This window comes from Toxorhynchites rutilus, chromosome 2 (assembly GCF_029784135.1).
Source record: "Toxorhynchites rutilus septentrionalis strain SRP chromosome 2, ASM2978413v1, whole genome shotgun sequence".
Classification (NCBI taxonomy): Eukaryota; Metazoa; Arthropoda; class Insecta; order Diptera; family Culicidae; genus Toxorhynchites; species Toxorhynchites rutilus.
This window is the reverse complement of record NC_073745.1, coordinates 112,584,537-112,612,536: the sequence shown is the minus strand read 5'-3', so window position 1 is coordinate 112,612,536 and position 28,000 is coordinate 112,584,537. Positions and strand designations below refer to the sequence as shown.

Below are 28,000 nucleotides of genomic sequence, written 5' to 3'. Positions count from 1 at the left end.
GTGACCTTGTTTTGTATGCCTTGATGAATGTCCTTCTGTCATTCGACAACTTACGAAAAATCGTGTTGATTGAACGAATAATTTTTTGGATAAAAACAGTGTTGTGTTTAAACTGTTTACCTCAAGTATACCGAAAAATGGCAGGATTCATTCTGAGGTACATAATAAACATATTTGGCTGGACAAATTCCAATTAGTTCCTTTATTGCTCATATACAAGGATTACATAATTCACAACAATATAAATCATTTGACAGAAATGTCTGCGGACGCACACTGCTGCAAGGACAAAACAGCTTTGCCCCGCTATATGGAGTTCGAACTGTGGTGCTGAAGGTCGTCCGGTCGGATGAGCGTCCGGGCGAATCACATGATGATCGAAATGCTCGCTTGAAGCGCCCACAATCGCCGCATCTGACAATTTATGCTCCCCAATTGACAAGCATGCTTTCCATCACGCATCGTATGACCGGTATGGCTTTGGCTGGATACGCAGCGATGTTGGGTTTAGGCGCTTTGGCTTTGCCTCACGACGCCACCCATTACCTCACCATGCTTGAAGGCCTCAATGCGCCAACGTTGATGGCACTCAAATTCACCCTGGCCTATCCATTCTCGTTTCATGCGGTCAATGGAGTGCGTCATCTGTTCTGGGATATGGGCAAATTTTTGACCATCAAGGAAGTTTATTCCACTGGTTACGCAATGCTGCTGATCTCTGGTGTGCTGGCCGCTGCGCTCACCTTTCTGTAGGTGATCAAATTAGACAGAAGTACAGATCTGGTATGGCTTGTATTTTGGGAATAAGTTGGTAAAGTTCATTAATATTTATTTGGATGTTATGTGTAAAATAAACATAGAAAATTGCGATATCCAGCTAATTGTTTAGTATTTTTCCTTCGTAATTTTATACCATTGATTGCATGAATAGTTGATGAGCCTACCATAAATAAATTTTCTAGTGCAGATTTTAACACAATATAATTGTTTATGAGAATATAAATACTAAAAAGAATCCTCAATCTGGCGTTAAGATATTGTTGATTGTTGATATTTTGATTTCTAGCAGATAAACTTTCTCTCAACAATTCGAATGCGTTGCGAACATGTATTGTTTGTAATATTTTAGTTCCCCAATACTCTCCTCGATATCCTGCAATGCACGATGTTTCAAAGATTTCGGGGGAGCTTTGCTAAAAATTTCACCATTCCAACGTTTGCAAAGTTCCTTCATTGAGCTGACATCCACCACACGATAGTGTAAATATTCGTTCAATGTCGGCATATACCGATAGAGGAACATCCTGTCCATGTAAATGGTGTTTCCTGCCAGAGGACAACTCCTTTCGGGACAGTGTCTTTTAACGTATTCCAGCACTATCCGTTCAGCTTCTTCGATGTCAACCTTCGAATCTCGCACCGCCTGAGTAAGGCCCGTTTGCGTGTGAACATCTCGGCACCAGTCGGTCATTTCCTGCAGTACTTCTTCTGGATGGTGAATGACAATATCTTTCCCTGGCTCGACAACTTCCAAGTTCTTGTTTGTCACTAAGCATGCAATTTCGACTATTCGATGTTTTTCCAAGTCCAACCCCGTCATTTCTAGATCTATCCAGACGAGATTATGCTTCGATGGTGGTTTGGGTGTCGAATTGTTCATTCTCCTTTTCGACGATTGATAAACTGAAAAAGGGTTGAAATTCTTCATTAGTTAACTTTTTACGGTCAGTCATTCAGAAACACATTTGACAAGGAAAATTGAACGCGAACTTAATTTTTTGTTAGAATTTTCTCCAAGTGTAGCAATCTCTGATTATGATCCGTGAAACACAGACGAAATTTACATACGAAGTGGGCTGCAAATGCGTGATGCACATCTCGCCGGAAACCACACCATTGTTATTTCGGTTCAAAACAGATAGAATCGTGAAAGCTTGACTGACAACAAAAGCAGGATATGGAAATGATGATACTTTGATAGGAGTTTACATGGATCTCGAATAAGTTGCAATCACTAGAATAATTTATATGTATTGAAGAATGAAGACAATAAAAAATAAACGAAACACGGGAAATTTACCTGAATATTCAGGGTCTCCTGGTTCCCAGTCTCCAAATTAATTGTTATTTTCTATTGATCGCGCCGCGCTAAACGTCTCAGCGCAAAACAAAACAACGTGATTCGACCGATAGCATCAGCTAATGTTTTGACAGCCTTTGTAATACACCGAGGGAAATTTGCAATACTTTGAAACACGGAAATTGTGGTGATGCAAATTGAAAAATAATGCGACGTTTTGTTAGGCCGTCTACACATTAGGCAACAGCAACCCGATCTATGTTGGCGATGTCAATCGCATCGCCAACTCAGCTCTGCACATTGAGACAACTCGAACGCGATGAATTCGTTAAGTTTTTATCCGTCATCATAAACTGCCTAATCGCTGGCAGAGATGCCATTTATTTAACTGCCGGAAAAATCATACGGAGAGCAAATTATGAAAAATTGGTTTGAAAAAAACTACTTTACTTGGGATTTTTCTTGACACCAGGCAAAGAAAAAATAAATAAAAACTTAATTTCACAAATCATCGAATCAAATTGAATGCATACGCGGCTTCTTAAAACTACAATAGAATCAAAAGGGCACATTTGAAATACAATTTACACTATAGCAGAAAAAAAATCTGCTTATCTGGCATTCCTGGATGTACTTTTTCGAAGGTGTTTCATCTCATATATCAAACAATAATACCATTTTTATTTTAAAAATGTACCGTTGTGTTAATATTCCTTCGTGTGTACAATAGATTTCAGAATTTCTTTTGGGTTCTGCTTTTTTTCTAAATTCTAAATATTTCTAAAAAATAGATGTATATATTTATTTTTCGTTGGAGTAATACCACAAACCAGCAAACAATATTTACAAACATAAAAAAAATCATTGAAATAAAAATACAGCCGAAAAGAATTATATAAAGAAAACAGAAAATTTTTCAACAATTCTTCTAAAGAATGATTTATGTATACACTAACGCTAAATATGAAAAATTCTCCTAGGGGTCACATATTCGCAGACCACACCTTCGCACATGGTACAATCGAGAATCAGGGATGATAACGGTTTCCCGGGAAATCTGACCAGAATTATCCAATCTTAGGCTATCTGTTGGTATTTGTTGAATCATTATTATAACCGACGGCATCAAGCTAAAGGTGACATATTTACCTAACATACTTATTTCGGCTCGCTGATAACAACAGACAGCAACAATTGCTGTTAACTTGGAAAAAACACATCCAGCGGATTCTGTGCTTCTTGCTCAATCTCCAATATTATACGCATCCTTGACCAATACAGCACTCTTTCCGGACGGTATATCAAGAGAACTTGCATATTCATGGCATTTCCTAACGTCAAACGAATATATATTATATATAAACTAAACCAAAGTAGCAAAATACTTACATCTCGTTCGTTCATAGAAACAGATGCGCCAATATTGTAAACACTGTTTTGCATCACCACTGACAGATATTGAAATTCAATGAACGCAGAAATCAAAACGTCAACAGCAATTGAACGAAAAAGTTGTCGACACAAATCGCGCGCGACTCGACATGCTAGGTTGAATCGAAAAAGTTGGTCCGACCTAAGTTGCCAGTTGCCTAGTGTGTATGCTCTCATTTGATTACACATGCTCTCATCTTATTTGTCATATTCGTTAAGTTGCTTTCCAACTTAGGTTGCCTAGTGTGTAGATGGCCTTAATGGACAGACAGGGACAGACCTGTAATGCGACACGTTTAATTGGACAGTTTTACCTCCAATTGGACATTTTTGTACACATCGAGCTCGGGGCCCAAATTATGGCAATACATTGAAAGTCGCCACCAGACGTCGACACTATACCACTCTCATCGCCAATGTCCAATTACAGTGATGCCTCGGCATATCGCATTAAGGTGAAGGTGGAAGCTACCCACATATGGCTGCCACAATGGCGCTCATTTCTTTTATCTCCCTCCCTCACCCCTCGCACGAAAATCAATAATTTTGCGAAACAGTGTGAAGAAAATGATCGTTTTCGCACACTTCCCATCAAGTAATATCAACCAAACTCTAATCGATTATTCACAAGATAATAAATTTTCATCTGCTATCGCACTGTATAGTGAACAACGTCGGAAAACTCGAGTTAGTGCTTATATTAAAATTAATTTAAAATTAAATTTTCATTTTTCAATCTTCGGCAATGGTTTTGTTTGTACTGGTGAAAGCATCGTTATTTTTTCGACACTGATGCCAGACAACATCATCGAAACAGCTATAAAAACCACTCAATAAAATGTTATTCCTTAGTCATAGCGTTTCATGTCATGAAAATCAATAGAGTAAAATTGTGTTGATATTAATACAATTATTATTTCAACGTTTAATGGGTCTATAATGTAAGTTTTAGCAACTTTAACATTGGGTAAGAAAATTGTATGGCAGAGCTCGGAACACTGCCACAGCTGCCTATGCTTTCAAAAACAGTAAACGGAAAAGTATTACGTTCAATCAAAATGCTTCGGCCAACGAAGAGAAGGGTTAAGGTTCTCCAACGTGAATATGTGAAAACAATACGATCAATGAAGGAAAATATTAAGGAATTATCAACATCGAGTTACTATGCGGAAGAACTTGTTAATACCAAAAGAGCCCCAATTCGCATGTGTTATGAATTTGCCCATGTTACGCTCGCGTATAATCAGAATTTCACTTCATTTGCAAATGCACCTTCTATATGTATTTATTTTTGCAATTGTTCATCGGAACATTTCGTTCATACATTTTACTTTAGTATTGAATTGTTATTTTTTTTTTCAAATGTATTCAAAGACTCGTGTCAATGAAGCGTCACACAGTCTGATAAGTGAATTGATCTATTTACGTGTGCTTTGCTCTTCTCTCACAAACACTATTTCCCCATTTTTACACGTGGGTTTACCTATACTACTACAATGGCTAGCTTCCACCTTCACCTTAAATGTAAATAACTGTACACGGTTTGACCGAAGTCAAAAATTTCACTCTTTTTGACCGATACAATTCTATCAACGTGTACTGATCAAATATATTCGACGCAAAACACGACAATCAAATATTCAGTTATAGGATGCCTAAAATATTTTTTCGGTCTGTTCGTCAAACCTGTACCGACTGGTTAGGTTACCTTAACTATTTCAGACGATTTTTTCCATGTTCGATGTTTGATATTGTTTACCATTGTTGATGATTGAAGTGTGACAAACAAAATAGTGTTTATACAAATTCCAAACCAAACTCTATCTGTCAAAAAGCACCTTCATGATGAACAGAGGCTCAGATAAGCCCCCTTAACTGTCAGCATCATTCGACCAAGATCGGTCCGAGGTTGGTTACCCGGTGTTCATTGAGGGTGTTGGGGTGGCCGTGTACATAATGTACATCATTTACATTTTTGTCTAGGCATCTCACCTAGTGATAAACTATAGTCACGCCATTCGCCTATAGAATACAGTGATTTGAGCCATTACACGTTATTCGCCGCGCGTAACAAAGGTGATTGGGTAGTTCATTCGTCGACATTTGACGCAACGATGCTGCTGCAAGCATAGACTGCATCTGTGAATTGATGGTTACGTTGACGGTACGTGGATGATCCTTTCCGTGACGTTCTATCTGAATCGTAAATTGTTGTTTTGTTTATATTGCTGTTGCGCGCATCTACGGGTGACAGTTTAGTTGCCACCTAGGTAGTGCGGACTGAATCAAAACGGCTGTCAAGAAAGATCCAATTGAAATGTCAAAAGAGATCCAACAATCAGGAGTGTTATTTTTCTTATGATAATCATCACTATGAATAAGGTATTGTTGTCAAGGGCAAAAATAAGTAAAATTATAAAATGAACGAACTACATTTTTCCGTCAATTGTTTAATTAACCATTGCATCTCTGAAAGAGCATCTCAGCCTTTCACTGAGCAACGCATTTTTAATGTCCCCTCTCTTTGTCATAACGTTTTTCCGAACGTAATAAAAACAAACAAAGTCAGAGTCACGTAAATGTTTACTCCTGCGATTTGGAAATATTCGATAAAAAGTGGAAGGAAGAACTGCCAGATGATTTTTAAAAAAAGTCTGTAAAAACATGTGAATGTCTGTTAAAAATGTGGAAAAGTCTGTAAAAGTGTGCAGATCTATAGAAATGTCTTTCAACGTTAATTTTCACATATTCATTAATACTTTGTACATCACGATGCACGTAAGATTGTATTCTGTATATATATAGCCATTCCATGCCAAACTAATATAGTGGTTCTCAGATCTTCGTCAAAAGTGGTAATTTTGTCCTTTATCGCAAAACATTAAACTCGTATTTTTTTTTAATTTGTCATTAGGGTGCCCATTTCCATTTTAGGGTGATCCCAAAAATCATTTTTTCCACTTTTTCCCAAAATGACTTTTTTCAAAAATTTATAACTTTCGAACCACTCAACCGATTTAGATGATCGACATATCAAATTTAAGCCAATGAGCTTTAATTGAGAAATATTTACCTTGCATATAATATGGATCCTATCTTTAATATGGATTGAAAGCTGAGTATTTTTTAAATAAAATATCTCGATATCAGAGATGCTATTTTTTTCGTTTTTGAAATATGATTTTTCAAAACTAATCGATGGTTCGAAAAACAAATTTTCCCCATTTTTCCCACTACAAAAAGTTATAACTTTCGAACTATTGGACCGATTCATATCATCGACATATCAAATTTAAGCTTACGAGTTATTTTTCTTTGAAAAAATATTACTTTTGCGAAAAAATTGAATTTTGTTTTTGTAATTATTGATTGAGTTATTTTTTCATAGTTTTCTCGGTTAAAGATAGGAGCGCTATATATTTTTTTTTTTTTGGAAAGCTGAGGATTATTTATCTAACATATCTCGATATCAGAGATGCTATAATTATCGTTTTTAAGTTAGAATTTTGTAAATTTAACATGTTTTAAGTCTTCGATCAATATTCATATGTGACTAAACTAGACCTATGCTACTAGAATCCAATCTTCCCGCAAGTGTGAATTTTGCTTATTGGCTTCAATTTAATATATCGATCATCTAAATAGGTTCAGTAGTTCAAATGTTATGATTTTTTGCAGAAAGTAATTTTTGGACAAATGGGGAAAAATGATTTTTTTAAAAACCATATCTAAAAAACGAAAAAATAGCAACCCTGATATCGAGATATGTTGTGTAAAAAATCCTCAGCTTTCAAGAAAAAATATAAAAAAATATAGCGCCCTCTAGTCCAAAGTCATAAAAAAATAAAAAACGACTACAATCAATAATTACTAAAATATGATTATTTTTTTCGCAAGTTAAATATTTTTTGATAAAAGGCTAGGTCAATTTTATATGTCGATCATCTAAATCGATTCAGTGATTCAAAAGTTATTAATTTTCATTTGTCATTTTTGGGAAAAAGTGGAAAAAAATGATTTTTTGGACCACTTAATAACTTATGTGCTGTATGTGTGTTTAAATGTTCCAACGATCTACACATACATACATACACATACATACGCATTGTTAATTTTTATTAAAAACAGTATTTCTCCGTTGATATATTGCACATCCACCAAGGCTTGCGGTCTTGTCGTTGATGAAATTTATAAAAAAATGCAGTGTATATTTTCCATCCGCCATGCAAGGCTATACAAGTTTTAGATCACCACACGGCCATGAACCATGTCTGTCGTAACAATATCGATCAGTAACCCATATTTCGTCATAAGCAGACCCGAAAGCAAATGTAAGTTGTTGAAAATAGAATGAAAATTTTTATTCGATGTTGTTTAAATACTTAGAAGACATAGTCCTGGCCCTAACTTAACTATTTTTCAATAAATCTCCTTGCATTTCAGCAAAACAATCTTATCTAGAACAGAAAATAATTATCAGAGACAATTTTCGTTCAAAATTTTTCCTTACCTGCAGAGAATGCAATTTTTCATTAATTGTGAATAACCGTATCCTCTCTTTCGTCTGCAATGATGTCAAGGCAAAAGTACTTATGTGTATGAGTTCCAAACTTCATACACACCAGATGGGCCAACCAGAAGGACTGCCGGGCCGCAGGTTGAGTATCGCTGGTCTAACGTCATGTAGACCTGTCCAAATTACGTGTGTTTGGAGCAAAAGTAATGTGCCATGTTCCGAAGGCGAAGCGATTGAAGTGGGATGCAAAATCCGAAGATGGCATATTTGTTGGATATTCCGAGAATTCGAAGGGCCTGCGAGTGTTCAATCCTAGGACTGGAAAAGTATTTGTGTCTCGTGACGTCGTCTTCGTGAGCGAAGCTAGCGGAAATGCCATGCAGATGTCGGAAGCTGAACCTTTGAATGAAATGATGGAATTAATGAGTGAAGAGATCGTTGAAGGTAATGAAGCTATCGGCTTGCCAACTGGTTCCACCGAAGGCAATGATGAAAATCAAAAAGACCTGTCATCGGAGGACGAGACGGATTACGACAGCGCGAATGATAGTATCGAGACAATTCGGACAGCATCACCTGCGCTCCCCTCGCAACAAGAAGAGCAGCGATATGCTGTCAGGCGCAGCGAGCGGGAGCGCCGTATTCCAGGCAAGTACTATAATTTCGATTTGACTTATAGTGTACTTCCTGAAACGTTTGTTGAATCTCAGGTAATCGGCAATGAGCGGGAAACCAAGCCGCAGACGGTCGGTCAAGCAATGGAGGCCGACGATCATGAGCTGTGGCGTGAGGCTATGAAAGCTGAGATGCAGGCGTTGAGAAGCAACAAGACGTGGAAGTTAACAGAGCTACCAGCGGGAAGAAAAGTTTTGAAGTGCAAGTGGGTCTTCAAGCGGAAATTCAACTCGGACGGATCTGTGCAGAAGTATAAGGCAAGGCTCGTCATCAAAAGGTTCTCGCAAGTCAAGGGAGTCGACTATAACGAGACGTATTCACCAGTGGTGAGACTCGCAAGCATTCGATTTCTGTTGGCACTGTCAGCGCAGCAGGATATGCGTATACACCAAATGGATGCCGTTACAGCGTTTCTTCAGGGAGAGTTGTCCGACGAAGAAATCTATATGGAGCAACCTGAAGGATTCGTTGATAGGAAGTCTCCGAAGAAAGTTTGTCGTCTGCTGAAGGCTCTGTATGGATTGAAGCAAGCGAGTCGTGTCTGGAACACGAAATTGGATGCGGAGCTGAAGCGTATGGGTTTGAAGCGATCTAGCTTCGATCCGTGCGTATACTTCAAGATCGAAGGAAATACTATTCTGGTGGTCGCTGTATACGTGGACGATTTCTTGCTGTTCTCGACGGATCAAGATTGGATCGACACCGTGAAGAAGCAACTGATGACGAAGTTCCACATGAAAGACCTAGGAGAGGCCAAGCGGGTTCTAGGCATGCGAATCACTAGAAGTAAGGACGCTGTTATGCTGGATCAAGAAAAGTATGTGGAGGAACTACTGGAGCAATTCAACATGACCAATTGCAACACAGTGTCGATACCCATGGACCCACATCAGCGATTGACGAAAGCAGGACCAAGAATGGAAGAACAGAAGCAACAAATGGAAAAGGTTCCGTTTCGTGAATTTGTGGGAGGATTGCAGTTTTTGGCGCACTGCACACGGCCGGATATCGCTTATGCCGTAAACGCAGTGAGCAGTTTCAACAGTGATCCTAACGAGATACACTGGGCAGCGGCTAAAAGAATTCTCCGGTACCTGAAGGGCACAAAATCCAAGAAGCTGACTTTCCACAAGCAAGCTGAACCATCGTTCGAAGGATATAGTGACGCGGATTGGGGCAAGGATTTGGAAACTCGTCGTTCTGTCACAGGGTATACCTTTCAGTACGGTGGCGGATCAGTGGCGTGGAGTTGTAGGCGACAACCAACAGTGGCTTTGTCCACAACTGAAGCGGAATACATGGCTCTATCAGGTGCAACACAGGAAGCTGTTTGGTGGCGTGGTTTTTCTCAACGAGATGTTTCAGATTGATGTTACTGTCCCGATCTTCTGCGATAATCAAAGCGCAATCTGCTTGGCGGAAAAGGAGATCGGTTATTCACCTCGAAGCAAACACATCGATCTAAGGCACCACTTTGTACGCGAACAACTGGAATCCAAGGCGATCTCGTTGCATCACGTGAAGTCCGAGCTCCAGAAGGCGGATGTTCTTACCAAACCCATTCCGGTAGGCCGTCATACTGAAGCAGTGAAGAATCTTGGAATTCAACAAATTCATGGTTAAGGAGGGGATGTTGATATTAGTAAGCCATGAATTAGATTTTAAATAAAATGTTCATTCCGTCTGTACAACTAGTCATAACCAGACGTGTTTTACTAACGTAGTAACCATTAAAAAGTGCTAATCTCGCGTAACTTTTGAAAAGGTTAAAAATGAAAATCGAGTTAATGGATGCACACCATTAGCTCTCAATCATTGAACGCATTGCGTAAACAACCGTTCAAGTATCTATCCTTTTCACCTTTCTATCACCGATACAAAATATGTCCAATGTACAGATTCTAATTTTAAGCACTCAACTGTTACCTCGGACGCCACTTTCCTTTGACGGTAACAAAGAAATCAAAACAACACGAAGTCACACTTTGGACATTTTGAGTTTTTGTTATTTTCGGGTGTAGATACCGTTTTTAGTGCAATTCTACGAGTGATAACAATAAAGATCTGCTTTTAGTACGAAGTGCAAGTGTTTGGATCGTTGTTCAGTAGTTATTTTCAAATTTTCATTGTGCAACGTAATTCGTCCAATGTACAAAGCCGTCAGTTAAAACGTACAATGTAACATTTTTCACTCGGAGGCTTCAATTTCAAACTAAAATCACATTACAACAGTTGCGATTGGGGTTTCAACGTTATTATTGGCTGCTAGTAGTAAAAGAAGTGATAAATCGATTCCTTTTGAAACAATTCGCGGAACAATGTTCCGGTCTTTAACTTCGTTTTTCTCGAGTTGGTGTGAATGTTACATAGGAACTTTTCAAAAGTTACGCGAGAAATGTTGCAAATGTGTAGAATGCGAGAAAGTGTTTTCGTCCCACAGCTTCACAACCTCGCTGGGCATGCCACTTTGACACAAAACATCCTCGGCGCACACAGGAGAACGATTTGAAAAGTAGTAAATAATGAAAACACGCAACACACCAGCAATCGGGAGTGATATTGCTGAAGTGTGAGCTAACATTCTTGCAGGTTTTGCGTAAAAATATTCGTCGACATGGATGACAACGAGGACCTGGAATACGTCGAGGAGGATTACTACGCGTTTTTGAACGTGCCACGCAATGTGAGCAAATTTTTCATTCACATTCTCGCGAATCCCTTTTTTGGTTTCGTAATCCAAACCTTTGATTACATGAGTATCCAAATGTGGTACTTTATTGTCGGTGTTTACTTATTTTGCAGGCCTCACAGGAAGAAATCATCAGTGCCTATAGAAATTTTAGTCGGATCTACCACCCGGATAAGCATGTCGACGTCAGTAATAAGGGAAAGGCCGAAACAATGTTCAACCGGACAAAACGAGCGTACGAGATACTCTCGGATCCACATCAGCGAGCAATCTACGATTCGCTGGGAAATAAAGGCCTCCATGCGGAAGGCTGGGAACTGGTTCACCGCACGAGGACGCCAGCTGAGATTCGCGAGGAATACGAGCGTCTCGCCAGAGAACGTGAAGAACGGCGGTTACAGCAGAAAACCAATCCGCGGGGAAATCTTACGGTGCAGATTAATGCGACGGAAATTTTCAGCAAATCTGAGGACGATTACGACGAGGGTGGGTTGTTCCCGGCGATTGAAGTTTCCGGGATGAGCATGTCGCAATCGATTGAGGCGCCAATGTCGCGAACGGACACGGTCATGCTGGCTGGCAATTTGCACCTCCAAAACGGGGTAGGTGGTGGAAACTTTATGCTTTCGGGGAGAAGACTGATCAACAAGGGTTGGTTCGAGGTGGACTGTGGCGCAGGTAGCGGACCGGTGCTTGGATTGAAGGGTTCGCGCAATTTAACCAATCGACTATTCCTGAGTGGAGGAACGACAGTTAATTTTAGGCAAAATGCAATCATTCCTGGAATTGCTGGAAGTAAGTTGCGGGAAACCGCCGTATCGAGAGGATTATAATCTAGGATTCTTTTTTTTCTAGCTTTGGCAATGCAATTAGACAAACATACGGTCGGCTATTTGACGTACAACGCTGGCCTACAGAGTTCGATGTCTACCTCAATCGAACATAATACCGATAGGTATCACTATAACTTAAGTGCTACATTAGGGATTCCGCATTGCTACATTACCGCCAGCTATACGCGAAAAATGGTTGAACAGGAGATGAAACTTCGTGTGGCATTGAAGTAAATTTTATTTAGAACGTTCTCTTTGGCTTGTTAGTTTATTAAGTACTATTTTCAGGGGAGGAACCTTCGGATTTCTAGCAGAATATGGCGCTGAGAAAAAGGTCTCCAAATACAGTTCGGTCATGGCTACTGTGAGTATGGGTGTTCCCACCGGAGTAATTCTGAAAATCAAGTAAGGGTGTTGGTATGTTCCTAAGGAATGATTCGTGCAGAACATGTTTTATTTCAGAATCATACGATCATCGCAGACTTTCTTGTTTCCCATACATTTGAGTGAGGAGATTATTCCAGCTGCGATATTCTACGCCACCATCACGCCTCTTCTAACGTACTTTGTGTTGAAGAAGACCATAATTGATCCGATGAATGAGGCATCTAAACAGCGAAATATTGAGAAAGTAAAAGAAACGAATCGCACACGGTGCGTATCAAATGCAATAAAAAAAAAGCTGTTCATATGACTTTACTATATTTCGTTACAGGATGGCAGAAAAACGACGTGAAGCGGAATCGGCAATTGCACTGATGGGCGCTATGTACGAGCGTGTTCGCAACGAGGAGCAGAAACGTAAAGGTCTCATTATAGTGACGGCTCTTTACGGCAAATTTACCGAGAACGAAAAAGTATCCATCGAGCAACGAGATGAGATGGGTTTCATTCAGCACAAACAAAACGTGATCGATGTGAAAATTCCGCTGCAGTGTCTGGTGAAGGATTCCCGATTAACGTTGTACGGCTCCACGAAGGTAAGTCGTGGAGAGCATAGTTTCATCGTTTGAACGTTTATCACACCATATTTTTTTTGTTCCAGAGCGAACTTCCAGGTTTCTACGATCCGTGCTTTGGGGAGGATAAATTGTTGCAAATTGACTATGAGTATAGAAATAAATCATTCAGTGTAACTGTGGCAGATAGCGAAGATGTTATGATACCTGAAAATGGTACAGCAGTCGATTGAACTTTGAAACTATAATGATCATATCACTCACTTTTTTTTCTCGTACCAAGGTAACGGCAATTCAACGCAAATCTAAGCGAACCTATCACCATCCATGTGAATCGAGCTGTCGTTCGGACAGCTGTGACGCACTACAAGACACTACATGGCTCGCGGAGTAACCTAAATCAATCTGGGGCATTTGCGATGGTTGTCAGCTATGGATACTGCTGTAGCTGATGTTCTTGGACGTTTTAATCAAACATGGAGCTTAGTTAAATGTTTTGTTGTACAATGTAGTCGAACTGCCAACCGAATATAGAGTATCTAATCCGCTGACAGATGTTTTACTTTCCCCATTATTCCCCTATATTGTAGCACTATTTTTGAGGTGGGACTACGTCTAACCGGGATATATGGGAGGTAAAATGAAAACTAACACAGAACATGCAGGAAAGAATGAAAGATTTCGAATGCTTATAATTTTTTTTTTTTTTTTTTTATCTCCGCTTATTTTTCGTCGGCCTATTTCCGCCACTTTAGTGCCAATCACCGACATCAGGGAAGCGACTCCACCTGTTCCTACCTATCAGACTCAACAACTCATGAGCCGGGCCAACTTCTTTTACCAAAGAATGCTTATAATTCGAACATTTCTTAATAGATCGAAAAGATATTTGCATCAAAAATATTTCTGCGCATCTATCGCAATTAATAAAATGTTATTTTTCCTGATATAAGTGGTTGAATAACTGTAAAATGTAAAGCGCTATTTAAACGCCCTAAATGCCACGTTTTGATTAGCTCGATTTATGGTTTCCCTAATACATCCATCAAAACGAAGGTACCTGAGGGAATTAGCATTTTGACGTAGAACTACGTCTTTCAGGAAGGGTGCTGTAGAAGTGCGATATCTTTCCCTCGAGTCTATGTCGTGGCGAAAGTGTGGCGAGGCGAAAAGAAAAAATGCATACCTTTCAACTGTATGAACTTTGTTTCACATAATATCAGTTACAAACCATACCGTACAAATAAACGACGTGTTTTCTATGTGCTCTGTTTTTTACACCGGCCCACGCGGTATCCGAAAAGTCCCGTCGTTTTGTGCTTGGCCGTCGGAGTGTTGTCCACCTTGCAATCTGTCCGGGAGTGTCGGTTTTGTTTCCCAACAGCCTACAGGTTATGGGCCCAGCTCGGTGGTGAAAAAACAGTGAAGTGAAAATTCCATTTGGAAAAATAATTTTCTCGATTGTTCGAGCGAAGCCATTTTGATTCTTCTTGGCGTGCTGTTCGTCGCTGCAAGGCAGCAGCGGATCTCGGGTGGCTGTATTAGTGAGACAGCAAAATTGATTGCCCGGTGTGTGAGCGGAAGCTCGAAGAACATTCTCGAACAACGTTACGTTAAACGGTGTGAATCGATTTCGACGTGTGTGCGCGTGTTTCATTCGGTTGTGTGGCTGTACGGGAACAGTTAGTCCACAGTGAAAGTATTTTCTTGCAGTGCGTTTCAGTGAATAGGAGATGATGGCTGAGAAATACTTGTTCGCCCGGTTGAATAATCAAAATTATTCGATTTGGAAGACGAGAATGGAGATGTTTTTGAAGCGTGAAGAGCGGTGGTATGTGATTGACAGTGCAAAACCTGAGCCAGTCACGGAAGCGTGGAAGAAAGACGATTCGAAGTGTCACGCGATAATTGTTTTATACGTGGAAGACAGCCAACTGAATTTGGTGAAGGATGCTAAATCCGCCAAGGAACTGTGGGACTGTTTGAAGCGATATCATGAGAAAACTACCATGACTTCGCGAGTGTCTTTACTGAAGAAAATTTGCAACTTGAACATGGCTGACGGTGAAGATTTAGAAAAACATTTGTTTGATCTCGAAGAGCTTTTTATTCGTCTCGCGTGTGCGGGCCAGGCGCTCGAAGAACCATTACAGATTGCAATGATATTGCGGAGTCTGCCGGACTCATATGGTGGTTTAGTTACGGCTTTAGAAAGCCGGCCAGAGGCAGATCTGACGATGTCGTTCGTCAAGCAAAAGTTGTTGGACGAATATCAACGGCGAATTGAGCGGAATCCAGAGTCGGGAGAAAAAGCCATGAAGCTGCAACAGAGTGGGCAGAAGAAACGATTGTGTTTTCACTGTCAGAAGCCCGGTCACTTTCGAAAGGATTGCCGGCAGTGGCTGCAACAACAGAAGAAGAGTGACGGGGAACCAGTGAGTGCGAAGGCAGGAAAACAAACAGCGAAGAAAAGTGATGTGAAAGCCAAACTAACGGCTGAAAAGGATGTTCCGATTTGTTTTACGGTCGGGAGTGCTCGTCGAAAGGGATGTTGGTACATTGACAGTGGCTGCTCGAGTCATATGACCAACGATCGCGCTTTCTTTACGAAATTGGATGAAAACAAGCAAGTGCAGGTAGTGCTCGCTGATGGCTCGGTGTCAAAGTCGCGCGGAATCGGGGAAGGATTCATAAAATGCGTGGATAAAGACGGTGATGTGCAAAAAGTTAAATTAACGGAAGTGATTTTCATACCAGCGCTGGACAGTGGATTAATCTCGGTGCGTAAGCTGACGACGAAGGGTTTTCAAGTGAACTTCGTTGGGTCATCATGTTCGGTAGTGAGCACCGCCGGTAAAACTGTGGCGTTGGGAGAACTAAATGGAAAATTGTTTGTGTTGAAAACAGTGGACTATGCGAATATGAGCAAGGAGCAGCATCATTTATCAAACTGCCAACATGTGTGGCATCGGCGGTTCGGACATCGGGATCCGGTAGTGCTGGAGAAACTGAAAGCAGGTAATCTCAGTTTCGGATTCAAGATGGAGGATTGCGGTCTGCGGCAGGTTTGCGAAGACTGTTTGAAAGGGAAGCTCTCACGTACTTCTTTTCCCAAAACATCTGAGAGCAGAGCCACTAGAGTACTCGACTTGATTCATACGGATGTTTGCGGTCCGATGATCAACGTGACCCCAGGAGGATGCAGGTACTTGATGACCCTCATTGACGATTTTAGTCGCTATACCGTTGTATGTTTGTTGCGACGGAAATCAGATGTAGCTGGTTGTATAAAACGTTACGTAGCTCACGTTAAGACGCGATTCGGGAGAGTTCCATGTATAATTAGGTCCGACGGGGGCAGAGAATATGTCAACAACGAACTGAAGACGTTCTACGAGCAGGAAGGTATTCAAGCTCAGTACACTGCTGCCTATAGCCCGCAGCAGAACGGTGTAGCCGAGCGGAAAAACCGTACGTTGCAAGAGATGGCAACATGTATGTTGCTCGACGCAGGACTCGGAAAGCAGTACTGGGGTGAGGCGGTTATGACCGCTGCATACGTACAGAATCGTTTACCTTCGCGTGTGGTTGACAAGACACCATACGAGAAATGGTTTGGAAAGGTTCCAAAGCTAGGTCATTTACGAGTGTTCGGGTGTTCGGCCTATGTACATATTCCGGAAGTTAAAAGAAATAAATTCGACTGCAAAGCGCAAAAATTAACTTTTGTCGGCTATTGCGAGGATCGTAAAGCATTTAGATTCCTTGACCCTGAGACGGACAGAATCACGATCAGTCGTGACGCGCGCTTTATTGAACTGGAGGACAGCCCTCGCATGATAAAGTCAAAATCCCAAGCATCGGGAGAAACTGAAGCTGATTTTGACTGGCCTGAAACTGAAGCGTTGCAGGAGGAGACAGGTCTTCAGGAAGAAAAATGCGTTCAGGAGGAGCATCAGGTTCCAGATCACGATTCGGATGTGGAATTTTATGATTTGGAAGAGCAAGAGCAAACTGATGAACGAGTCGCAGATGGAGCAGAGGTTTTAGCGTCGGACGAGATGCAGAATAGTGACAAACGGTCGACGCGAGGAGTACTTCCGCGAAGACTACACGATTATGTGGCTTTGGTTGTTGAAGGTGAGCCAACCTGTTATGATGAAGCTGTTCAAGGACCTGAGCGGGATTTATGGCAAGCAGCGATGAAAGAAGAGTATGACAATTTGATGCAGAATGATACATGGAAGCTTGTCGAGCTTCCCGCTGGTCGGAAACCGATCGGGAGCAAATGGGTATTCAAGAAAAAGGAAGATAGTGCTGGAAATGTCACCAGATACAAGGCTCGCTTAGTAGCCCAGGGATACTCGCAACAGTTTGGAGTAGACTACGATTCCGTTTTCGCGCCAGTAGCTGCTCAAACTACGTTGAAGGTTTTGTTGACTATAGCTGGTCATAAGCAGATGAAGATCCATCATCTTGACGTTAAAGGTGCATACTTACACGGCCGATTGAAAGAGGAGTTATACATGCAGCAACCAAGAGGTTTCCAGCAATCTGGCGATGAGAGACTGGTCTGTAAGCTACAACGCAGTCTTTACGGATTGAAGCAAGGAGCGCGAGTGTGGAATGAGACGATTCGTGGAATCCTCGAAGAGATGGACTTCGAGCAATCAAGTGCAGATCCTTGTTTGTACACGAAACGAACTCCTGATGGTTTGATGTATTTGCTTATTTACGTGGACGATATTCTGGTAGCCTGTCAGTCGAGGGAAGAAATAACGAAACTGGAGGATGAGCTGAAGAAAAAGTTGACTCTATCGTCACTGGGGGACGTTAGTTACTTCCTGAGTATCAGGATCAGGAAAGATTTAAATGGCTATTACTCGATGGATCAGCAAGGTTATATTATGAGGGTTGCTAACCATTTTAATCTTGACCGTGCTAAAGGATCGAAAATTCCACTAGATACAGGCTACTACCGCAGCAGGGAAGGCAGCAAGGTGATGTCTGATAATAAACAATATCAATGTCTAATCGGTGCGTTGCTTTACGTGGCTGTCAATACAAGACCAGATGTATCAGCAAGCGTTGCGATTTTGAGCAGGAGAGTAAGTGCTCCAACGGAAGCAGATTGGGTGGAGTTGAAAAGAGTGGTTAGGTATCTCGTATCCACCAGCGATTACGTACTTCAACTGATCAGCAAGAGAGAAGAGTCACTTACGTTAATCGGGTACAGTGACGCCGATTGGAGTAGTGATACGGATGATCGCAAGTCTAACACCGGAAACGTGTTCCAGCTTGGGCAAGCGACAATTGGATGGATCAGCCGCAAGCAAACTTCAGTGTCTCTATCGAGTATGGAGGCCGAATATATAGCCTTATCCGAGGCTTGCAGAGAAATTTTGTGGTTACGAAAGCTACTTGCGGATTTCGAGGAAACACAGGAGGGACCGACCACTGTGCTGGAAGATAACATCAGCTGTATCGACTTCGTCGCAATCGACCGTTCTTCAAGACGATCAAAGCACATTGACACTCGTCTACATTTCGCGAAGGATTTGTCGGAGAAAGGCATCGTAGCAGTAGAATATTGTCCGTCGAAATCGATGATCGCCGACATTCTGACCAAGCCATTGGGTTGTGTTAAACAGAAGCAGTTTTCGGAGATGTTGGGCTTAACGAAGTCTGATAACCGCTAAAGATATCGAGGAGGAGTGTAGAAGTGCGATATCTTTCCCTCGAGTCTATGTCGTGGCGAAAGTGTGGCGAGGCGAAAAGAAAAAATGCATACCTTTCAACTGTATGAACTTTGTTTCACATAATATCAGTTACAAACCATACCGTACAAATAAACGACGTGTTTTCTATGTGCTCTGTTTTTTACACCGGCCCACGCGGTATCCGAAAAGTCCCGTCGTTTTGTGCTTGGCCGTCGGAGTGTTGTCCACCTTGCAATCTGTCCGGGAGTGTCGGTTTTGTTTCCCAACAGCCTACAGGTGCCAAATCAGAAAACAGGTCACGTTTTTATGAAATAAAGTTAACGTTAATAACTATTTTCACTGTGAACGAATTCTCATGATTTGCACACCAATCGAATCGGAAATTCTCTAAGATTTGTTTGATATGCTATACATTACAATTCGCTAATCTCTAAACAGTTTAAATTCATGAAAACTGGAAGAACTTCCTTTTTTCCACACCTTTGTCCTGCCGATTTGTGTGCTGACCCTACCCGTATTTCGAATGCTTATAACTCGAACATTTCTTAACAGATCGGAATAATGTTTGCATCAATTGATAGGAAATATTTCTACGCGTCTATCACAATTAATAAAATCTGATTTTTCATGAGATGAACAATTGAATAAGTGTAAAATGTCAAGCGTTATTTAAACGTCCTAACTGCCAAGTTTTGATTGGCCCGATTTACGGTTTCCCCAACGCAGACTTTTAAATCGATGTACCTGTGGAAATTCGCTCTGCAAATATACATGCAAGTCGAGGGTATTTTTGTTCCCACCGAGCTGTGTTTTCCTAACACGGACTTCAAAATTAATGTGCCTGGGGAATCCGCTTTGCAAATATATGCAAGTCGGGGATATTTTTTGGTGTTTTGTACTTTTGTACTCGCTTGTCGTTGTGCAGACAGGAATATGTTTCTCTAAAATATACTTTTAAAATGAGAAGCCTGGGAAAATCGTCATTTCAGATACTAGAGGTGATTGAACTTTCGCGGTTCGAGAACTACGTAAACATGAGATGTGCAATATTTTTAGAGGGAAATGTAGAATACAATGATCGTTTGACAATTCTTCCGTTCACATATTTTGATAGTCCTAGACATCACATCTGTAATTTTGGTTTTACTTTATGCACGACTAGCTCATTCAGCAGGGTCGTTACCCCAACGCTCACCGTAAACTACTAGACATCAGTTGGGAGCTGATGGGAATGTTATAATGAGTTGTACACACTTCTCAGTGTAAGGGCCCTCAACCTCCTCCTAACCTGATCTCAAAGGCTACGATGGTCCCTCTTTCTCCCTGTATCGGGCGAGGCTTGGTAACTCCTTTTTGAGTTCGAGTTATAGGGAAATGATAGCTCTAACGAAGAAGGTCAATTCGAAGGAAAGTATATGTGTTTTATTATAAGTGTTTGATATGTGTTCGAACGTGTATTTTCTCCTCACTTTTCTATTTCAATCTAATCCTACTTGTGACGTCACATCTTTCTTTTATATTTGCGCAAGTTTTGAGCAATGTGGTTAGGGTTGGGATTTCGAGTATTCCTCGGTGGCGGTGGTTCGTCTTTTACTATCCACGTGTGTTCTGTGACTTGTGATGATGTCCTTTTCCTTTCTGTCCAGATGTTCTGTTCACGAATTTGCGTGTAAAGAGAAAAGGTCCACTGTGCAGACCTGCACAGTTCAGGTTAGAATGGATTGAAATACCGCTATATGCTGACCACATGCTCAATGTACTCTTCTCTTACCTTTTCTATTAAATATTCTACCTTTCAGGTTTTTAAACACATTTTTAGGTACGTTTGCGTTACACTGGTAAGTATTTTTTTTATATTCTTTTTTCTTTTCAGGTTGCGGGCGAATACATCATTTAATTTCTGAGGTAGGTATCTAACATGCAACACATAGATTATCACATATATTATACCTAGAACGAAACTTCTACTATTAAAACTAATAAGTACAAAAAGCACAAAGAACAATTACTCTTTTGAATTTCACACGACGCGCATTTCTACTCCCGATTAAAGCTCTAGACAGAAAGACCGGATATCGCAATCCGCCAAGTCTGTCTCTGTCAGGATGAACAGGAAAAACCAAACTCCGACAGTCAGGTTTTGACATCTGCTTATGGTTGAGAACCCTGCTCATAAAGCTTTGTGTAGAACATTTAAGTGCGATTCACATACAACATCCACGTCACGTTCACGTTCCGTCACGTCACGTTGCGTCAATTAAGCCGGGTTCAGACGGTGCGAGTAAGCATACGAGTCGGTCTAGTCAGTTACTGCAGTACAGCTACTCACACCGTGTGAACACATCATGCCAGTTAGTGTCATGTGTGATTCGGCGTGCGAGCTACTTCAAATTTTTTTGAATTTACTCGCACTCGCATCCCTCAAAACGTCAAAAACAGAATTTAGCGCTCGAATCAGGGATGCCAAATCTTTACATTGTCTTTACATGTCTCTATTTTTAAGATATTTGAAAATATGCGAAGATTATTATAGACTTGAAAATTATTGAAAAAACAAATAAAACCCTCATAGTTTCTAAGCGGAATCGTTGTTATTAAACGGTTTTATTTAGCTTGCCCTGTAATCTGTTTGTATGTTTGTAACATGTCCCACATTAGTAGAAATTTGACCCCCTTCTTGTTGACCGATTGATCTGAAATTTGGAACACACCTTTATCTCTGTAGTCATTACAAAACTGCGTATTTCATTATCTTGTAAATCCAAGATAGAGGCCGCTACAAAATGGCGGATCCCTTTCTTCCTCAAAACCTCATCAATGTGGGTTTTCCAAAACCCCATCAATATGGGTATCAAATGAAAGGGCTTGACTAGCAGAATACAGTTTTTTAAGAAAAATGCAAATCCAAGATGGCTGCCACTACTAAATGGCGGACTACATAGTTTCCCAAAACTTCATTAATATGGGTGTTGGGGGGAAGCAAACTACGCCACTGATGACTTGATCTGAACCTGCGCATCCGGACGGTGCCACTCCATGACGCACCCAGACAATCATTGACAGCTAGCTGTCATCACTGTCATTCTGAAAACTTCTCTCGTACCACACATTCTTTGCTAATCACAAAAAAGGAGTAGAGATAGAACCCAAAATAAAGTTGAATTCCCAAATTGTTAAATAATTGAATCATCCTGTCGTGCTTTGAATTTAAAACGAGGAGATCAAATGTAGGTAAAACCTAATAATGTAAAGTTCTTGTTTAATTATTGTTTCTCTTAATAAATACAGCTTTGAGCTCGCTATACATTGATAAAAACGCGTGCTGAATAGAACCTCCGAAACCCCCGTAACAATGGGTATCAAATGAAAGGGATTGACTAGCAGAACACGGTTATTTATGAAAAATGCAAATCCATCAAAATTCTACCAAATGGCGGACTACATATTATGTCAAAACACCATTAATATGGGTATCAAATGAAAGGGCTTGAATAGTAGATCACAGTAGATCATGAAAAATTAAAATCCAAGATGGCCGCAATCACAAAATAGCAATATACTTTATTAAACGGTTTTATTTAGCTTGAACTGTTCGTATGTATGTATGTATGTCTGTAGGATTGTCCCACAGTAATAGAAATTTGACCAATAGGAACTGACCGGATAGGAACTGCTGTCATTTTAAAACTGCTTATCTTGAAAAATCCAATTTGGCCTCCGCTCAAAATCGCTGATTCCATATCATCTCAAAAAAAAAGGTTGATTGAGATATGTGTATCAAACCAACGAACTTGACTTGGAGAACACACTATGTATTTTCTGCAATCTACTCAATATCGGTATCAAATGAAATTTTTTGACTGATAGAATACAGTACAATGCCTTTATTGTAGAGAAATATTCTAATGAAACAGATAATGTACTAAAAACTAGAAAATAAAATGAGTAAACAAAAACTTTTTAAATTATAAAATCCATTCATTTTCATTATCCACAATTAGTGATTTCATCATATGTCCCACTATTTTATTTTAGTCTTATCAATGCCCTAGACTAATGAAGGAGAGGTGTGATAACTACTAACTGCAACTTGCCTAATTATTTTCTCTAGCTTTTAGTACATTATTATGTTTAATCACAAATAAACCGTTTAACTTAAAAAGTTTTTTTACTCATTTTATTTTGTTTTGCACGCTGGTGGGGCACGTTTTCTTTTTGAGATAGTTTTCTTGGGATTCTAAATATAAAATCATTATCGGGCACAATTTTCATTCGAAATTCACTCACAACTTCCAAAAAAAGTATTGTTCTAAAAAACAGAATACATATTCCATTTAAAAAAGTAGATTTTCATTCATTATTTTAGTTTTTGAGGCGTATTCATTCCTCCTGCAAATCTACTATCATTTTCATTTCACAAATTGGTACACGAAGCTGCTGTCAAGGCGAAATAATTCAAAATTTGAAAAATCTTTTAGACTGCCATTTGTAGCACTACATACTTTCGGAATTATTTTAGCTATGGATGCTTTCGAGATTCTAAAAAAATATCGACAATAATCTGAACGATATTCCAGAAGAAAGGTACAACATTTCTAGTTTCACTTATGTAGGTATAGCATCCCTCATGAGTGTATCTTGCGTTGTATTTGTGGAGCAATTAAATCCAACAGTTTTTTTCACTTTTTCAGGTGTTATTCTCAACACTGCTCTGTACTCTCGGGGATCATCATCGTAGAGTTACTTCAATATTGTATTTGTTGCTCCTTTTTTTTGCATCCAATTCCTGGACCGAATCCTTTTTTCTTTCTGCTTTTTCCGGATAGTACCTTCAGTTCAAAGAAATTCAGCACAAAGTATTTTTAAACACGGCCAGTGTGTGTTTAGCGATAAAATTGTGTAATGATAAATTCAACTGAAAATCTAAGACGAAAACTGCCAATAAAGAAGTCGATTTCGGATCAATCATCTGACAAATTCGGATCTGATTGCTGTTTCTGACGATTTGATGGACATTTGAAAAACCGCCTGGCATCTCTGGAAAACCTGTGCCGTAGTATCTAGTTTCTTGCCAGCAGCTCACATTGTGTGAACGGACAAGGCGAGTCAACCATTTGTCAAGCGAGTTCACCGGGTCAGTAGCTGCTCATTGTGAAGCCAGCTACTAGCAACGTATAAATGGGCCTTTATTCTTCCATGCAATTCCTTTTGAAGCATTCACATACACCAGCAACGGCAAGTCGAAGTTGCCATTGCCGGTGAATGTGAATGTTTGCATAACAACTGCTTGGAAGAATAATTGACGCAACGTGAACGTAACGTGGATGTTGTATATGAATCGCACTTTAAACGGGGAGACACAATAGCTCAAACCAGCTTAGCTTTTCGGAGCTAATGAGCAGGGGGCTGACATGCTGATGCACTATTCACAGTGTGGTGTGTGGTAGCTGTAGTGTGTCTATTGTGTATATGATCATTCAATTATGAAACCGAACGGTTACATATCAAACGTAAAAGAACGATCAACAAATTTATTTGTAACGAAGAACATAATCTATTACAAAAATTTCGAAACATTCTTAAATAATATTCGAAGTGATCAACAAGTGGATTGCATAATAAAATTGCGTAGTTCTACGTCGTAAATATGCGGTACAACCCCTTACAATTCTATTTTTCAAATGTATTCTATGACTCGTGTCAGTGAAGCGCCACACAATGCCTTCCTTCCACCTACACCTTAATGAACCGTTCGAAGACCAACAGTTCACTTAAGTAGTTATTTGTTACATAATTAGTTATTTTGAGCAGTTCACTCACTCTTTCGTACAGTATAGGGATATGTCAAAGCAAGTATAAAAAAGTGTGGGATGTTATGTAGGACTGTCATGTTTATTCATAAAATGCTATTTGTTAACAAATCATTATTCGTCCGAATTTTATGAAAAATATCATAGCACAATAGAAAATCAAACTTTGATTTTGAAATTTTAATTTAGTTTGAACCGTGATTATTTTGTTCCAGCAAAATTAGATTTGCGCTGCTTTTCTTACGATGTTTTGCAATAGCTGCTATAGCAAAGCTGTACCGAAACGCGAACGTCTATCTCAAAATTATCGAGCACGGTATGATATAATATAAAAAAATATTTCATATCAGCGACGCGAATATTTATTTACAGTTTAGTAAGACTGTTTGAATCGTTTCGCTTTCAATTGTATTTTTATGGTATGCTAGTATTTCATTTCATATTACTGAAATATTCATCCTAAATACGAAAATAAAGTTTTATTTGGTAAATAATCAAACAATCCAATTTAAAAACCATCGTGTCTTGAAATGTTGGGTCTGATTCTCGAATACACTTCACGGTGGAAACGAAATAAACGGAACGCCATTGAACTACGTTTTACGAGTTAGTGAAGTGACGAAGATAATGATGAGTTTTCAGGCAGAATGAGCACTTTTCAAGTAGTTGTGCTCCCTTGGCCGAGTGGTTAGCGTCATAACTAACATGCCGGGTGTTCGGGTTCGATTCCCGTTCTGGTCGGGGGAATTTTTCGTCAAAGAAATTTCCTCCGACTTGCACTGTGATCACGCGTATTCTAGAGCTTGCCACTCAGAATGCATTCAAGGCGTGTTATTTGGCATAGAAATCTCAACTAAGTACTAATAAAAATGACGCAAGTAATACTACGTTGAGACGACGAAGTTCCTCTAGGAACGTTAGTGTCATTGAAGAAGAAGAAGAAGAGCACTTTTCAAATAAAAAATCATTAATGAAAATTAACTTCTTCGTATCAAACTGGTATTCAATGTGAATGGAAAACTTTGTTTTCTTTATGTGTTATAATAATCTCATACAAAAATTTCATCTGAAGATACTTTGATATTACAATGATAAGTTTAGTGGGAAACTAATCTCGTATTCAGATGTCGACACCGTACCGTTGTCATCGCGAATACGTTTCATTCCGTTTCCACCGTGAAGTGTATTCGTAGTGTATTCGAGAATCAGGCCCGTTGCGTTTTAGAATGAAAACGACAATATCGACATCTTATTTTTGTTTTTTCATGGAGCTATCGATTGTTTCTATTCGTTGATTTGAGGACTATTTACCTTGCAGCACCATTCATCTATCACTCGTTCGATTGCATTCCTTTTATAAACCGATCACCGTACACAGTTCGTTCTGAACAGAACTGTATACACAGCTCATTCAGTGTGTTACTTTTCGCCGATGGAGAAGAATAAAGATGTTCCGAGATTTCAAATAATGTGTATTTTAATATCCTGTGACAAACAAAATATAAGTTTCGTTCACAATTTATATTTCATGTGACTTACGTTTAGTTTTTCTTCTCCGTTTTCCCTTCCTTTACTCCTATATTCACTCTACTACTAGTCCTAGGAGATTAATATTCCGTAATTAAAGGTTTTAATTAGCAAAATTATAATTCTTTTTACCTTTTGTTCGATTCGTAGTATATGAGAATTTTAGGTTAAGCTCAAACAATAGTCTTAATTAATATATAATCTAAAATAGAATTTTAAATTTTGATTACAATAGGCGAACGATTTTTAACTCATTTTTCTTACTGTGATATACTCAATAGTTTTAAGAAATTAGTTTTACTTTAGAAAATTTAGAAATAAGCAATTCAACTACAATGCACTGCACGTTCTACACATGGAAATCACATCTATTCATGTTTTCTGTAACCAATAGTTCGTTGTTCGCCTATCCAACTATCATTCTACGGCATGGGCGTGCGGTTTTGACTGGGGGCACGGATATCTGAGGAGCGACACAACACCGAGGGGTTGTGACACAGTGGTTTTTTTTTTATTAATTCGTTTATTTTTACAGGCTCAGTTACTTAAGTTTAAAGGAGCCGAATTCTTAAATATAATTTTAAAACTATATATATAAACAATTTTCTTAGATCTATGGTTAGTAAGGTGGAAAACCGATTACTCGCGGTGTACTCGAGTTTAGGAGGGTGACATATTTTTAGGAGAAGGATGGGATATAAGGAAATTGTAACAATGTTGATGAACACTCATTTCTTAAATCTATTCGTATATCTATAGTGTATTTACATTTCAACTTATTCTACTATTTATAGCAAGGGGACGAATTACCCGCAAAGGAGTGACACAGTGGTCTTCTTACACAGTTCGTACTGAACTTTGTAAAATGTTCATATGAACTGTTGCCCAGTAATGTGCGATTCACATAGAACGTTACGGAAAAGAACGTCTACGTTCCGTCACCGTCTCGACCAATTCACACATGCCGTCTAGATTGCAGCAGCACCGTCACGTCAAATGTCAAACGAATGATTTATTTAATATTATTCATGGTCGCCACCTACAACAGTTTTATATTGCAATGCCCTCTTTCGAATCAACATGCCTAGAACCAGTACTAAATTTAGAAAAATTCAATGAAAATCATTGAATTATATTATTTAAATGGTTAAACCGCGTAGTCCCGACCCTTATTCAACCATAATAATATATAGACTATTTTTTTCAGCTAGTCGCGAACGATTTTGACTCCGAAATTTGGAATTAAGAGATATGTTGGCATAAAGTATACAATCATAATCAAAACAAAAGCTTAGACAAAACCCCAACGAACCGTCTGTCTCCGTCAAATATTCTTTTCTACAAATTATGCCGGTCGTATTCGATGACAGTCGCTGACGGGTTGTTACACTGCCGGTGTATATGAATGTTTTCATAAGAATTTCATGGTAGAATAATTGACGTAACGTGTCGTGACGGGACGTGAACGTGACGTGGATGTTGTGTATGAATCGCACTTAAAGGTTGGTTTAGAGTCCCCGTGAACGTGAACACGAACAGGTGGTGGAATAGTATGATCATTTCACGGTGAACTACATTGCGAAAAAACAACTCAAAAAATCGAAATTGTTTTTGTTCACGTTCACCTTCATATTAAAAGTTCGCCAATAAACGTGAAGTAAAAAAACATCGAGCTTCAGTAAAGTAATTCGTATAAAATATACAGTTGTTTACGAATCAACCCGAAGCAACGAAGTTTTTCAACCCGTGCAGAGATCCGA

General features: G+C 39.6%; 3 protein-coding genes and 2 long non-coding RNA genes across 7 annotated transcripts; 3 read left to right on the top strand and 2 right to left on the bottom strand.

The window, feature by feature from the left end:
• Positions 1–18: 18 nt before the first annotated feature.
• On the top strand, positions 19–984 carry LOC129771286 (succinate dehydrogenase cytochrome b560 subunit, mitochondrial-like). Its single transcript, XM_055774774.1, has 2 exons — positions 19–157; positions 258–984. The coding sequence occupies exons 1-2, from the start codon at positions 24–26 to the stop codon at positions 751–753; spliced, it is 630 nt and encodes a 209-aa protein (XP_055630749.1). The 5' UTR covers positions 19–23; the 3' UTR covers positions 754–984.
• On the bottom strand, positions 813–26,598 carry LOC129771284 (oligoribonuclease). Of its 3 annotated transcripts, XM_055774772.1 has the most exons (5): positions 26,505–26,598; positions 26,373–26,442; positions 26,253–26,312; positions 26,025–26,198; positions 813–1,683 (listed from the first exon to the last, which is right to left on the bottom strand). In XM_055774772.1, the coding sequence occupies exons 4-5, from the start codon at positions 26,035–26,037 to the stop codon at positions 1,082–1,084; spliced, it is 615 nt and encodes a 204-aa protein (XP_055630747.1). In that variant the 5' UTR covers positions 26,038–26,198; positions 26,253–26,312; positions 26,373–26,442; positions 26,505–26,598; the 3' UTR covers positions 813–1,081. The 3 variants fall into 3 exon arrangements, with proteins under 3 accessions (XP_055630747.1, XP_055630746.1, XP_055630748.1); XM_055774771.1 differs by lacking the exons at positions 26,025–26,198; positions 26,253–26,312; positions 26,373–26,442; positions 26,505–26,598 and adding exons at positions 1,849–2,014; positions 2,081–2,308; XM_055774773.1 differs by lacking the exons at positions 26,025–26,198; positions 26,253–26,312; positions 26,373–26,442; positions 26,505–26,598 and adding an exon at positions 2,081–2,294.
• On the top strand, positions 11,156–13,734 carry LOC129771281 (dnaJ homolog subfamily C member 11). The gene is made up of 8 exons (XM_055774768.1): positions 11,156–11,385; positions 11,505–12,186; positions 12,247–12,454; positions 12,513–12,629; positions 12,687–12,878; positions 12,940–13,204; positions 13,270–13,399; positions 13,467–13,734. The coding sequence occupies exons 1-8, from the start codon at positions 11,317–11,319 to the stop codon at positions 13,490–13,492; spliced, it is 1,689 nt and encodes a 562-aa protein (XP_055630743.1). The 5' UTR covers positions 11,156–11,316; the 3' UTR covers positions 13,493–13,734.
• On the bottom strand, positions 20,329–21,021 carry LOC129771289 (uncharacterized). Its single transcript, XR_008742327.1, has 3 exons — positions 20,913–21,021; positions 20,675–20,853; positions 20,329–20,600 (listed from the first exon to the last, which is right to left on the bottom strand). It is a non-coding gene; the product is annotated as an uncharacterized LOC129771289 (long non-coding RNA).
• Positions 21,755–22,772, top strand: LOC129771288 (uncharacterized). Its single transcript, XR_008742326.1, has 2 exons — positions 21,755–22,130; positions 22,192–22,772. It is a non-coding gene; the product is annotated as an uncharacterized LOC129771288 (long non-coding RNA).
• Positions 26,599–28,000: the final 1,402 nt, after the last annotated feature.

Excerpts from the sequence above, each read along its gene's own strand:
- LOC129771286 (XM_055774774.1), top strand. The coding sequence starts at position 24 with ATGAATGTCCTTCTGTCATTCGACAACTTACGAAAAATCGTGTTGATT. Across the intron at positions 158-257 it reads ATGGCAGGATTCATTCTGAG|AAATGTCTGCGGACGCACAC; the intron begins GTACATAATAAA and ends ATCATTTGACAG.
- LOC129771284 (XM_055774771.1), bottom strand. The coding sequence starts at position 1,897 with ATGGTGTGGTTTCCGGCGAGATGTGCATCACGCATTTGCAGCCCACTT. Across the intron at positions 1,684-1,848 it reads ACGCATTTGCAGCCCACTTC|TTTATCAATCGTCGAAAAGG; the intron begins GTATGTAAATTT and ends ACCCTTTTTCAG.
- LOC129771281 (XM_055774768.1), top strand. The coding sequence starts at position 11,317 with ATGGATGACAACGAGGACCTGGAATACGTCGAGGAGGATTACTACGCG. Across the intron at positions 11,386-11,504 it reads TTTTGAACGTGCCACGCAAT|GCCTCACAGGAAGAAATCAT; the intron begins GTGAGCAAATTT and ends CTTATTTTGCAG. Across the intron at positions 12,187-12,246 it reads CATTCCTGGAATTGCTGGAA|CTTTGGCAATGCAATTAGAC; the intron begins GTAAGTTGCGGG and ends TTTTTTTTCTAG.